A 13,593-nucleotide genomic window follows, 5' to 3' on the forward strand; every position below is an offset into this window, starting at 1 on the left:
AGTGACTGGGTCATTGGAGCATCACAATCCTAAGGGACTGAGACCTGTCTCGCAGAGTGGGTTAGTTGTTCTCCTGAGAGCAAGTTGTTATAAAACAGCATGACTGGACCCCCTGCTCTCTGGCTTCCTATCTCCCTATGAGGTCCTTCTGTCTCACATGTATTCCCACCAGAATGCCATCACCATGATGTGACATAGCCAGAGGAGCCCTCACTAGCAGCCAAATTGATGGGTCCACCTGATCTTTGGCTACCAGGCTGCACAACTGTTCATTAAGCAAGTCTCTTTTCTTTATAAAGTAAGAAGCTTCAGGTATTTTGGTATAGCAACAGGAAATGGACTAATGCAGAGAAATGCTTAACTCAGTCTGGAGCAAATGTTCTTTCATGGAGGAACAGCGAATTCTTGGTTGAAACCAGGAGGACAGACTTTTCTTCCCTTTCCCAGAAAGTTCCAAAAGTACAAACTACTAATATACAGATTGGAAATAAACCTTCCATAAATGAATTATCAAAACACACATAATTTCTAGGCTGTGTTTCAGGATATGATCAATGAAAATAATCAACTAAAATACAGGAATATAAGTAAGATGACCCAGGGGTGAGAACTAGAGATGGCACTTCTTCAGTAGTTAATAGCAAATAGATAGTATTTGCCCGTTCTACGTATCACTTAGTCTGATTGGGGAAGACTACATGATGGAAAGCAAGTTCACACCAGTCAGGACTCATGCCACACACATCCCCTTCTTGTTGACACTGAAAGGCTTTGCCCTAAATGAGAGTACCCAGCTGTGCACACTGGTCCAGCAACCTACACTTCCAAACTTCTTCCTGACCAAGTGTTTCTCCAGCTCACTTGCAACCGAAGTCAGAGGCTGGCCGATCATTGCACTGGGCCTGTTTCCTCTACCTGCTGGGCACGCAGCTCTATGAGCCTTCCCAACTCCTCTGAATTTTGCTCTGGTCACGTGATTAAGTTCTAGCTCAGAGTATGCCGGAGTGGAAACACTTCTTCCAGCTCTGGGCCCTGGAAAGTTCCATGGGTAGTTCCTTGCACTGTGTTCCCTCCTGCTGGCTTGATGAAGACAAACTTTGGGACATTGGAAGCCACCATTTAAAAATGGTAGTCAAGGAGTGGAAGGAGCCAGTGCCTCTGAGTCACCACTGGGAGAGGAGAAGCCTTATCAGGAATGCCCACACTGGGTTTCACATGAACAGGAGGTAAACTTCCACTGTGCTAAGTCACTAGGCCTCATGGCTCATCTAGGAGAGCAGGCAGCCTTTCCCACCTAACACACCAAAGCAGAGAAAAAGCCAGGTTCTGCTGTGGCCGTCACCTCAGTTGCTCAGACGTGCATGGTATGTCAGCACGATTCAGCAAACCAAAGAACAGAGCCTTCTGCCAGAACAGTTCACTGATATTCCCTGGAGTCAATGGGTACGTGGGAGGCTATTTGCAAGGCCACTGCTAAAGATCACACTTCATTGAGTGTCTGCAGCACAGGAATATGAAAGAGTGCAGGCTTTGATGTCAGGCAGATGTGGCTTTGTATGTTGACACCCCACCCTGATAATTCCTTGTCTTACTTTCCCTGGGCCTTTGTTTCTTCATCTACAAAATGAGAGCAATAACACCTCACAGGAAGTTTGTGGGGATCAAAGAACTGATAGTATATAATACACTGGCATAGCTCCTGGAGTGTCCAAAGTACTCAATTAATTCTTCCCAACAACCATGAAATTAACAAATTAGGAATGTATTTACCCTTCTAATTAGAAGACTAAGCAAGAGGTGGCCTTTCCACTAGGGATGTGTACTTATCTTTCTGTGCAAATGTTGATTATTTCATAGAAAGGAACCAGCTTCAACAAACACTTTTATGTTTTCTTTGGTCTAAATAAGGAGGAGAATTTAAGTTTTCAGAAAGTTCAAAATCAAAGTGTAAACAAAGGTAGCATTCATTAATTTTATAACTTTTCCCTTATGTGAAATAAATGTCATATTTTCAAAGCAATAACAGCAGAACATATGCTGGGATTTGACCCAGAAGGAGAACAATAAATGAGACAGTCCACACAACAGAGGGTAGTGAAGTGTTTTTCTGAGTAAGATTAATTGACAGGAGAGGAGGTCCTTCCCTATTCCCATGTGGCCTCAGATGGAATGACTTCATGGACAAAAGGTGACCCATCACCAAGGTAATAAGGTGGCAGCAGGCAGTTCCCTTCACCCAAGCCTCTCTCTGTAAACAAGCTTTGGCCACAGACAGGTAAACAGAATTCTTCCAGGTATGCTGGTGGAGCTGGGAGCTGTCGCAGCCATAGTCTCCCATCTGCAGGAGAGGGAGGCTGAAATGTCAGGGCGACCAGCGTGCAGAGGAAAGCATGATGAGAGCCGCCCACCACCATGACTAAGTGCTCTTGGGGACAATCCCTGCTCAGAGGGCAGAAAGCAAATATCCAGATGTTATGAGCTGCCAGATGTGATTAACTGAGGGAAGGTGAAGCTGCCCACTTAACCATCTGAGCAGCCCTCCTCATCAAAGTGACCCCAGAGTTTTCTGCAAAAGCATTCATCAACGAAATAAATGGAGGCTCCATCCGTCTCCCATCCCCATCTCTTTTCTCCCTCCCTCTGATCAAGTCAGAACAGTGGCCTATTTTTAAACCACTGGCAATGTGTTCTCTCGTGGAAATGTGTGGGCTTCCTGAGACAGGCTGATGCTCCCTCCGAGGAGAAACAGGCACGCTGAAGGCTGCGCCCACTCTCCCATCCTTCCTCTCCCCGGGGAGTGTGGCCGAGGAGTCGGGAAGAGCAGGCTTGAGGAGGGAGCTTGCTCCCCATGCAGAGGAGTAGGGAGGATCTGACGTTGACTTCCATGACAGGGGACGCTGCAGGCTGCTCTCCTCCATGGAAGGAAGGGAAGGTCAGGGCTTAGGTATAAACCCACCCCATGTAAAGAAACGGAGAGAGGGAGATCAAGCCGGGGAAGAAGCAAACAGACCCCAGATGCAGATTCCAACGTCTTTTCAAGAAAGGGAGTTTAAGCAGATCTCAGTGTCTCTGTAACATGCATCTAAGGGGCTTTTGATACAATAGAAACATTTCATTCAACATCGGAGACTTGTTTTAAACAAGGTCACAAGACCGATTTACAAAAACAAAACAAAACAGCTCCAAAACACTCTTAAGCCAGGAGGCTGTCCTTCACTTACAATCGCTCCAGCTGCTTCAGATCCTGGAAGGCGCCTCTCTCGATGATGCTGACCTGGTTGTCTTCCAGATGCCTAGAACCAAAGAGGCAATGAGGGTCAAGGACAAAGCTGGGCTGGGGGTCCTCATGTGAAGCCTCGGGCCATGTGACCAAGGCTGCTCGGGACCCTTTGGGCCCCTCCACTGGGATCAGTCTGGTGGGACAAGATAACACATTCCAGTTTGGTGTCAGGGCAACCAGGGTGTCACCGCCTGTACACTTCTACCTGACAGATTGGTTTCCATGCCTCTATTTTAAGAATGTTCTCAGCAAATGTCCCCCCAAGCATTGCAGGATGTTGCACAGAACAGAAAGAGGTAGAAGGTGCTGCTTATAGAAACCACACATCTCTCTCTCAGAGCTCCCTCCTCCAAGGATTCAAAAATACTTCATTGAAAAGGGCCTTCCCGGCTTACCCTAGGAGAAGAGGTGAAGCTACTGTGAGAAGCTGGCTGTGACTAAGAAAATCAGCCTGGTCCCAGGAACTTCTCCAGCCCAGGGTCTGGCTGAGCTCAAGCTCAGGATGATGATCACAAAGTGCTGTCTTCCTCCACCCAGCCCCGGACCTTGCTCGCCCCTTAAGTCTCCCAGGTGATTAAAAATCCTGAACACCCTACTTAAGTGAGTTTGATTTGTGCATGTGGCACATCCTAAGAACTGAGCACACAATGAAACATTTGTTTCTCTACCTTAAAAAAAAAAAAAAAAAGTAGCAGCTTAAAATGGATTAGCTGAACAGTAGGGAAGGGAAGCCTGAAGCTGCACGTGGGTGGGGCCGACCCTGGGCAGGAAAGGACGCAGATGCACTGGGTGGCTGAATGGGATCAGGGGAGCCGCTGTGGCTGCAGGATGTTCTTGGAGAGCAGAGTCTAGGAAGGGCCCTGGATTCCTCTAGATTGGGCAGAAGGAGTGGTGCCTGGAGACCGGAGGAATAGCAGGAGAGGAAACCCAGCCTCAGAAGAGCGCCCCTTCAGTGCAGATGAACCTCCCGGGACGTCCCCACTCTGAGATGCGTCATGACCTTGGAGCGTCTCAGGGTTAACACTTGAGCCTTTGTGTTTAATTTCAGTCTCTTTCCCCTACTGTGACTAAGGAAAAGAAGGCAGAACTCCTCTGTCATCTGACTCCCAGTCTAACACAGGGAGCTACCTAGCCCAGCAGTCACCTCGGAACTGCTATGGAAGGAATGAAGAACTAAAGATGACCCTGCGCCCCAGCAGAGCCTGCCTTGATATCAAGGAGAAGGACAGTCTGGGACTCGTGAGGTGCCTGGCAGGGCAGGCAGAGGCACTTCGTTAGGCTCAACGGTATTTTACATTCGTGTTTCCAGCTCTGAATGGGCCAGAATTGACGCTTGGTCAGGCAGGTCACCCAGTATGCTGCAGTCCTCGTCCACTCTGACCTCACACTTTTTCACCTCTGGTCCCTTACAGGTCCCTCACCTCACAGATACAGTACTGTTTGAACGGAGAGGCTGAGAGCCAAGGAGAAATGGCGTGCCCATGGTCTCACAGCTGGCGAGGCTGGGAGCCTTGACTCCTGAGCTTCCCCGTCCAGCTTGGAAGCCCTGGCTACTTCGTATCTGCTGGTGCTGCTCTATTAAGTTAGCTAGTCGAACTCTCTGAGACTCAGTCTCCTACTTTGTAAAAGAGAAAATAAAACATCACACAAGTTCTTAGAATAAAAATGGAATAAATAAACCATCAAGTCCAGGATCAGAAGTAAAATTAAAGGCTTAGTAAATGTTCCTTCCTGTCTCTCTTCTTTTCTTTTCCCCTCTGTCATATGACAAGGAACTTAGAAAGCTAACAGGCTCACATTAGCACGTCTTCAAAATGGGGAGCCAGTTCAGGACTAGGGCTTGCTCACTAGGCTTTACTCCCCATCAACCACAGAGCTTGCTGAATTATTTCTTAATTAGAATAAGAACTAACTCCAGGGAGCCTGAGTGTCACATTCCACCTGCGTTTGGGAAGGAGCCTCCCAGAGTGCATCTCTTAGTTCTGTATTCATTAATCGGACACTCTTGGCTTCTTTCAGAAAGAGAAGTACCCAGACGCAAGTGAGATTTTTGCCCCTTCTCCGTCTTTTTCAGGTCTGGGGAGGTGGACCTTTAGTTGCTTCCTCAAGAGGTTTCGTGACCTCTGGCTTCCTGTTGGCTTTGCCCTGTGGGAGTTTCCCCCGCGGGAGACACAGTGGGTGAACAGTGAAGTGGGGGACATATTCCCTTCCCTCCTGTCATAACTTCAGGTTGACTGTGACCCTGTCCCCAAGACCACAGTGCTGTCAGACAGTCCCACCTTGGCTGGGCCCTGGAGACCACCCTTCCCACTGCTCCTCGAAGCTCAGGGCCGCAGCAGCTCCCTGGTGCCACCAGTCTGGGGAACTGCGCCTCCTCTTCTTGGATTCTCACACCTTTGCAAATGATACTTTATTTAGCTCTCTGCATTTACCCTACACCAGTGGCACCTGTTGAAAGTTATCTGCGCCCCTTTGAGACCTACTTCCTAAATCTATCAGAGTCCAGCTAGTGTCTGGCACTTAAAGCCTCCATAAACTGTCAGCATTTGATGAATAAAACTATTGATGAATGAATAAGCCACGAAACTCCCATGGAGACCTCTGAGCTGAGAACGGAGAAAAGCAGGCATGAAAGCCGCTCCGATAACCCTGTTCCCCTGGTCCCACGCAGGAGGACAGGGGCTCCAGGAGGAGCTGGGTTCCCAGAAGGGCTGCCCGTGACTGGAGTCTGGTCTGAGTTAGAGGGATACAGACTGTGTTCATTTTCAGCCTTTTGGCATTGTTATTTTTTCAGTTTTAGCACTGGATCAGAATTGGATATGGCCCTCATGTGATGATGGTTAGGGTGGAGTTTAACTCTTTTATTAACCCCATTTGGGATAGATAAAGCTGGCTCCCATACTGTGAGCACAGAGAGCCCTTACATAGAGCACTAAGAAAGGGATATAATTGATACCACCAGAAGAGACCTTTTCCTACTCCCGCCCCATGGGAGAAATAACTGTCACTGGCAACTCTTACATCTCTTCCTTGAATACCTTTCACTTAGGGAAGATTACCCTGGAATGAGACGAAAATTTGCCAATCTCTGTTTTATCTGTTTTCACCCATTCATCTGCACTGAATTAATAGTTCAGGATGGAAATGGGTGGCAAACTCAAATTATTCAAGACCATTGAGTCTTTTCTGGCTTCACTATAAATTGTAAATAAGGAACAGATATGGGAAATGTGCCAAGACGTGATGAAAGCTTTAAAGAAAAAAAAGAGAGAGTTATCTAGGTTACTCAGCTAAAAAGAAGATTGAGGGGGAATATATTAAAAAGTTTAGATATTTTATTGGTGTTAGAAAGCATTTCAGCTATTCTACCTAACAGATTCCTTTGCAGTAATAAAGTACCACTTGAATGGGATTGTCTTTGAATTGATAAGGAAGATAATGAAACAGAGTATATTAATAGTATCTATAAAGTAGGGGTAAAAGGTTTTTTGGCATTGCTTATCAAAATAAGAGGGATGTACCAATTAACTGTAAAGATAAACTGTAGTCAAAGGAATGTTGTAGACCCATCCAGAGGATATTAATATGATCTTTGTGATTATTTTAAACTTTCTATTTGCAGAGCGCAGATATGAAAATTGGAATTTTTATTAGTCTTTCTGATGTAACAGTAAGAAATATCAAAGGGTTATTTTTGACTTAGAAAATGAAGCATTGTAATTTCCAATTTGTATGAAGGGAAATCTCTGACAGATGCAGAGGGAAGAAAAGGAAAATATAGGCTAAAAAATGTGTTTTTTAACCAGGCGAATCACCTTGAATCAGGAGACTCCTGCTTATCCCTCACTCAGCTGTGGGATCCCCTCATCCTTATCTCAACTTCAATTCTGATCCAGGCACACCTTGTCAGAGCTGCCAGTCAATTAACAGAAACATAGCTGCTCAGGGCAAAAGAAAGGCTTGGCACAGGGTGGATCCTCCCTCTGAGGATGATGACAGTAGAATGTTCAAGACCAAAGACAGGCAAAGATGTCAGTGCCAGGAAGGGTCTGGTAGCATCTGGTAGCTGGAGACCCAGCAGTCAGATCCTGCATCCCTATACACTGGTGCTCAGGGAAACTCAGGTAAGCCCCTGCACATCAGAGCTGCATTTCCTTTCTTTTTCTTTCCCCTTCCCCACCCCACCTCCCTCCCTTCTTCCTTCCTTCCTTTCTTCCTGCTGGAATTGAACCCAGGGCCTCGTGCATGCTCGGCATGTGCTCTAGCCCTGTTGCATTTTCAAAATGGGTAGACTGTTACTGCCTTGGTTTCCTGAGCTTTCTAGAATGTAAATACACAGCAACATGGAATTCAGGTTCAAAGACACAAAGTTGGGCTCCAATCCCAACTTTCAGTCACCTGCTATGCAAAGCTGGGATGATTTAATCTACCTGTGCTGTTTCCTCTGCATAATGATGCTGACCTCACATGTTAGCACTACTTAAACCCATGTTTGATCTATGGAAAGTTTCACGTACTTGTTGGTTACCATCATCATTGTTATTACTAATACATCTTAATTGGGAAAACAATGCTGTAAGAGTGATAATGAGAATAATCTTCAACTGTTCGTGAAAATGTTAAAGCCATAAAGCATTCTATGTGTAATTGTGAAGGGTAAGGACATGTAATTATTCATTTCCTATATTTCAGATGAGAAAACCAAGGCCCAAAAATGTACAGAGATTTGCCCAAGTTACAAGGGCAATTAATTCTAAGTCCATGAGTTCTGTGTACAAATTCACCCTGTTATACAGGTTATTAGGGAAAAGGAGATGGCTTTCAGTTACTAACACTTAAGCCATCACTTCTAGTGGAAAGCAAATTGCCAGCTGAGATTCTGTGGCATCAATAACAGCAAGGTTGTGGCCACATTGCCCAGATTGCACCTCAGGTGTAGAGCCAGACTGACAGACCAAAATCAACCACTGAGTAGAGAGGGGAAAAGGATCCAATTGCTCCTAGGGAGGCGAATTCCTTTGCACCTCTGGATGTCTTAGACTTTTCAGTGAACAAGCATTTGGGAAGCTCCTTGCCACTTGTGGACTTCAGGATGTGTAAAAGTGTTCAATATGCAGTTATGAAACTGAATATTCCTCGCTCCCCATTCCATCAATGCCCATCTCAAATTTTGCTACCTATCTGCACAGCTGTGAACATTCAGCAAGGGCTCTGACCCTGTCTGACCCTCTCCCTCCTTCCTCTCCATTAAGTAACAAGATAAATAACATTTTTCCTGATTGCTATTTTAATGCACAGACTGGAGAAAAAATTATAATCTCTGTGGAGGGAAGCATGGTTAGTCAACCTGACACTGCTGTCATTCTGGAGGCTGGGCATGTTGATTTATTCATTTATAGCTCTGTTTTCCCTGTCCCTGGAACTGAGTCCTTCCATCTATCTTGTCCAGCCAGCAGCATCCAGACATGGAAGGAGATATCAGTGAGCACTTGGGTACAGTAATGAAGGGTTTTCTGTTGCAGGATGGTGGATTCCTATTGCCCAGTTCTTGGGAGTGTGAGGTCATGGCAGAGGAACATTTTCACAAGGTTAGAAAGCTGAAAATGAAAATGCACTGGAGAACCATCTGCTACTTACAATACTCGGAGGTTCTTTAGCCCAGCAAAGTCCATCTTGGTGATCCTGGTGATATTATTTCTGTCCAGGTCACTGCAATGAAAAGCAAACTCAGGTCAGAATTTTGCTCGTTACTTCTGTTCTCTTCACCCCAGACTGGCTTGGACAGGGAGGCTGCTGTCTGTCAAGGATAAGGCATTTCCAATGATTAATGATATCCCTTGAGCATGCCCAACTAGCCTGATGGATGCTGTTTGGAATAAGCCATTCAATATTATGTAGAAGAGCTCTGTTATACTTAACTGCCTGGTTTCTGTCCCTTCTTTAACTAACAAACTTTTCTTTGGATATCCCTCCTTTCCTGGCTTTCAGGACGTGTCATACAAGAGGGACTGACTCCTCATCCAGATTCTAGGGATCCCAGAAATGGGCACCTGATCCAGAACAGGCATATAAGTATCTTCAGTTCATCTGATCAGAACAATTGGTTGAGAAATGCATACATGACTCGCACTAACAATAATACTCTATCCACTGGGATTACTGAACTTCAGGGTTGCCAGAAATCATCTTTGTCACCATTAAAAGACAGCGTCCCAGAACCAGATAATGAAAAAGAGACATTCTTTGTTCAATTGTGTGAGTGTCTGGACCTACTCATACCATCAGTCACATGCCTCTGTATTCTGACATGACATGAGTCCATCAATACCATCACCTTCATATTTTGGCTTAAACCAGTTTGAACTGAATATTCCATCACTTGAAACCAAAAGAGATACAATGGAATATTACTCAGTTTTAAAGAAGAATGAAATTTTGGCATTTGCTGGTAAATGGATGGAGTTAAAGAATATCATGCTAAGAGAAATAAGTCGAACCCCAAAAAACGAAGGCCAAATGAATGTTTTCTCTGATATGTGGATACAATTCACAATAAGGGGGTGGGGGATAGGGAAGAATAGAGTTACTTTATATTAGGTAGAGGGGAGTGAAGGAAGGGGAAGAGGTATGGGGGTAGGAATGATAGTAGAGTGAAACAGACATTATGACCTCATGTACATATGTGATCCTACAACATGTACAATCAAAAAAATGAGAGATTACACTCCATTTATGTATTATATCAAAATGTATAAATGCATGCTACTATCATGTTCAACTAATTAGAACAAATAAAAAAAATTTTTAAAAAGAATCTTTACTGACTTTGGTACATAACTAGATATCAATAGACAAGTGTGTCCAACAGACAAACAAACAAACACAACATCTATTTTCCAACTACTTTGCATCCTCCCTGAAGGGAAAGACCATCTCTCACTTAATGTCACAGCCCAACATATAGGGTATGCCCCTGGCACATGGTAGAGTATGCCCCTGGCAAGAATACTCCTGCCTCCACTTGTAAGCTTATGGGCCTAAAAATGGCCCTGAAGAGGACAACTCTCCATCAAAGCACTGAAAGCCTTCTGGTGATAATATGGGAGTCAAGGATGAAGGGGGCAACATGAGTGGGAAAACCAGGAAGAAGGGAAAACTTAACAGCAAGAATGAAATTGCCATATAAATATAAATGTCCTGTGTTCACTAACTTCATCTAAGACTATGGATGCTAGAGAAAAAAAACCAAGAATAAAATGTTACAATTCTTAATAATGGATGATGAACTTAACCCCTACACATTATGCCTTCCACATGAGAAATGTTTCAGCGATTTGTTAACCCTTGGATCTGTAAATTGGCTTTCTCTCCTCCAGAACATGTATATTCTGTTGAACATCACTTAATGATCAGACCTATGGAGAGCAGCGACAGAGGATGGATGAGTAGTGACTGAGATCGGGGGTCTCTGATGACCTCATGGCTGTGGCATGCTGGGTGCCTGGGAATGTTTCTGTGCAAGGGCACAGGATGCTTAGCTGCTGTGGCAATGCCCTGCATGCTCTGTGTATAAGTTCTATCAGCTCTGACCTTCAGGCACACAGCTCCCGGGAAGGAAGGAATTCTTATGCTAGACAACCACAATGTTTCACCAGCTCCATGGCTGCCTGCTTACAGTAACTTTTAACAAAGGACTTTCTTGAGAGCTACACAAATCTCCTAACATTGCACTTTGCAACTGCAGATTGCAAGTATGGAAAAGCTACATAGGATGTCCTAGTTTCTGTAACCTTCCTGAATACAAAGAATAATGGTTGCATAGTCTTTAACCTGATAATGAGACATATATAAAAAAAGATTGCTGTGATAACTCTTTAGATCTGCATCTCCATCGGAGAGCAGAGCTCCACCTGATCCCAGCTTAATCTTCGAGATCTGTGTCTGTGAATCTTTATTTTCCAATCCCCCTGCGCCCCCCCTGGCCAGACCTGAGAATTTGATTGTGCTGGTCATGGCACAGACCTGTCTGAAAAAATGTGTCACTGAGTGATTTCTTCACTGTGCAAACATTGTAGAGTGTACTTACACAAACAAGAAAGCTGCGACGCCCGAGACAATATCATCTTAAGGGAGCACTGTGGGACATGTGGTCTGTTGTTAGCACATGGGCCCCATGAGGCATCTTACCAGTGAAGAACTGCTCTTAGGTCACTGCTCTTAGGGAAGAGATTCTAACTCAGGACTGCTTGGCTGTGGAGCTCAGGCTCCCAAACGCTGACTCTGCCAGGAGAGCCCATAGCACATCCGGGGAGTCATCATTTCTCTGGTTTTCCTGGTTGGGTTCTAAAGTTCCCATCATGCAACAATGCCCCAGAGAGACTTAGGAATAATATATTGACATAAACGTTTTTGGATTCCAGCAGTTTGTCTGAAAAATAATCAGGCTTGAGGAGGGATTAGCCTCCTAAAATCAGAAATAAAAGTCAAGTGAGTCCTTGTGTCACCTCACCTGGGTACCACCTCCCTTCCTCATCCAGTGTCCCATCATCTACAGCTGCCATCCAAGGTGCTTCCTAGCTAGCCTGGAGTGGGGAAGCAGCATGAGCCTTCTCAGACCACAGAGCGTGCTGCCAAGAAAGTGCAAGAGGTGCAGAGGGAAGAGAAGGACCATGGACGGAGGGGCCACAACCACAGCCAGGTATTCATGTGATCCCCCAGCCATTGCGCACCTTCTCCTCACCTCCTGACTTCACTGGGATGGCTGCTGGGGACCCCAACTGCAAATATGACATTGCAACCAAGGGTTTAATTATCAAGATGCAGCATGGAAAGCAGCAGCTTGTGCTGGTGGCTGTGGCACCGATATTTTCAATTAATATGATTATGCAAAGGGGCACAGAGTGTGCTGCTGAAATGTGGAGGACAGGCAGGTGGGTGTGCGGTGGGCTCTCCTGGCAGAGTCAGTGTTTGCTCCAGAGCGGAGCGGTCCCGAGTTTGAGTCCCTGCCCAGCCACCTGGGTGAACCAAGAGCACTTCACCTTACTTCGAGGCTCTGTTCTCCACCGGCAACACAAGGATGGTGGCCTTTGCCTCAAGAGCTTCTAGGAGGGTTAAATGAGATGATGAATACACTGGGTTTATCCACACTACATCCTGGCCACTAGGATTATTGCGCTTAGTGGACGTGCAAGCTCGCAGCTCTACTCTGGGATTTCAGTTCACCCAGAGAAGCTGACCACCCTATACCGCAAACTCTGTGACTACAAATATATCTCCCCAAGAGTCCCTTGTTGGCCATCTTCCCATGGGTGACCCGGATGTATTTCTTGACTGATAGAGTGCCAGCACCACAAGGCTGCCTCAACATCGCAGCATTCCTGACACCCTTTCCATGGCTCCTGGATGCAGAGTGGTGCAGGGGGCCAGAGAGGAGGAGGGCTCTCCCCCCGGCTGAGCTCTGTCCACCTCACCGGAGAGAAGCCAGGGAGCACGTGGGCTTTGATGGGAAACAGGTTAAAGGTTCAAATCTCTGTCCCACCCTCTGCCCCCAGCCCCAGCTTTGAGTTTGACTAACTCACCTAATTTCTCTGAGTTTCCATGGTTACTGTTACCATCTCCTACCTGTAGACCATAGGATGGTAAAGAACCAAGCCTGGCCTTCAAACAAGCTTGGCTCGAGACGCAAATTAATTAAATGACACTAAGGAGGGGCTGTCCATCCCACCCCAGGCCCCATTGCCCAGTCTGGGCCTCTCTAGATGTTCAGCAAAACTTCTTGATCCTTGCTGGCCTCTGAGGGAATCAGTATGTGTCGGTCTAGGGTGAGCAGTGGTCTCACGAGGGGCAACCCCAGATGGGGGCGTGAGGATGGCGTAGACGTGGGGCAGGGAAGCATGCTGGCTGTAAACTGTGTCTATAACGTTTTGCCTGACACTCATAGGTAGAGCCTATGCACATTTTCCTTGAACCCAAGCAGGCCCGTGAAGACTTATGGGACAAACAAGATTGCAGCAGAAGGGATTCTGCTGGATTCTGAGGCTAGAAGGGGCAACAGGTGGCCGCCTGGTGCTGTGGGACACTCGCTCTCTCTTGGCACCTGCATCGGAGCCTGGAGCTGCCAAGAAAGAGCAGAAGGTCTGGAGTCCCCAGTTACGGAGTCCAGGAGAGGGAATCAGAGGAACAGGAGCTCAAGGAGCCGGCCTGGCTGTTGGAGTCTTTCCAGTCAAGAGGGCAGGCAGGCAGGTGAGCACAGCTTCGAGGTTCCAGTCAGTCACCAGCCACTACAACTTATGAGAAACTCAGAGCCCAAACCA

The 13,593-nt window shown here is 46.1% G+C and overlaps 1 protein-coding gene across 3 annotated transcripts in view; it reads right to left on the reverse strand.

The window, feature by feature from the left end:
- Slit3 (slit guidance ligand 3) overlaps positions 1 to 13,593 on the reverse strand; it is a 579,498-nt gene that overhangs the window by 524,191 nt on the left and 41,714 nt on the right. For all 3 annotated transcript variants that reach the window (XR_007109040.1, XM_047554975.1, XM_047554973.1), the window contains exons 2-3: positions 8,918 to 8,989; positions 3,222 to 3,293 (exon numbers count right to left, since the gene is read on the reverse strand). Coding sequence is in view for 2 of the 3 variants with exons in the window: in XM_047554975.1 (XP_047410931.1) it covers positions 3,222 to 3,293; positions 8,918 to 8,989 (144 nt within the window). In the remaining variant the exon portion in view is untranslated. The remainder of the gene's footprint in view (positions 1 to 3,221; positions 3,294 to 8,917; positions 8,990 to 13,593) is intronic.

Source organism: Sciurus carolinensis, chromosome 6 (genome assembly GCF_902686445.1).
Source record: "Sciurus carolinensis chromosome 6, mSciCar1.2, whole genome shotgun sequence".
Taxonomy (NCBI): domain Eukaryota; kingdom Metazoa; phylum Chordata; class Mammalia; order Rodentia; family Sciuridae; genus Sciurus; species Sciurus carolinensis.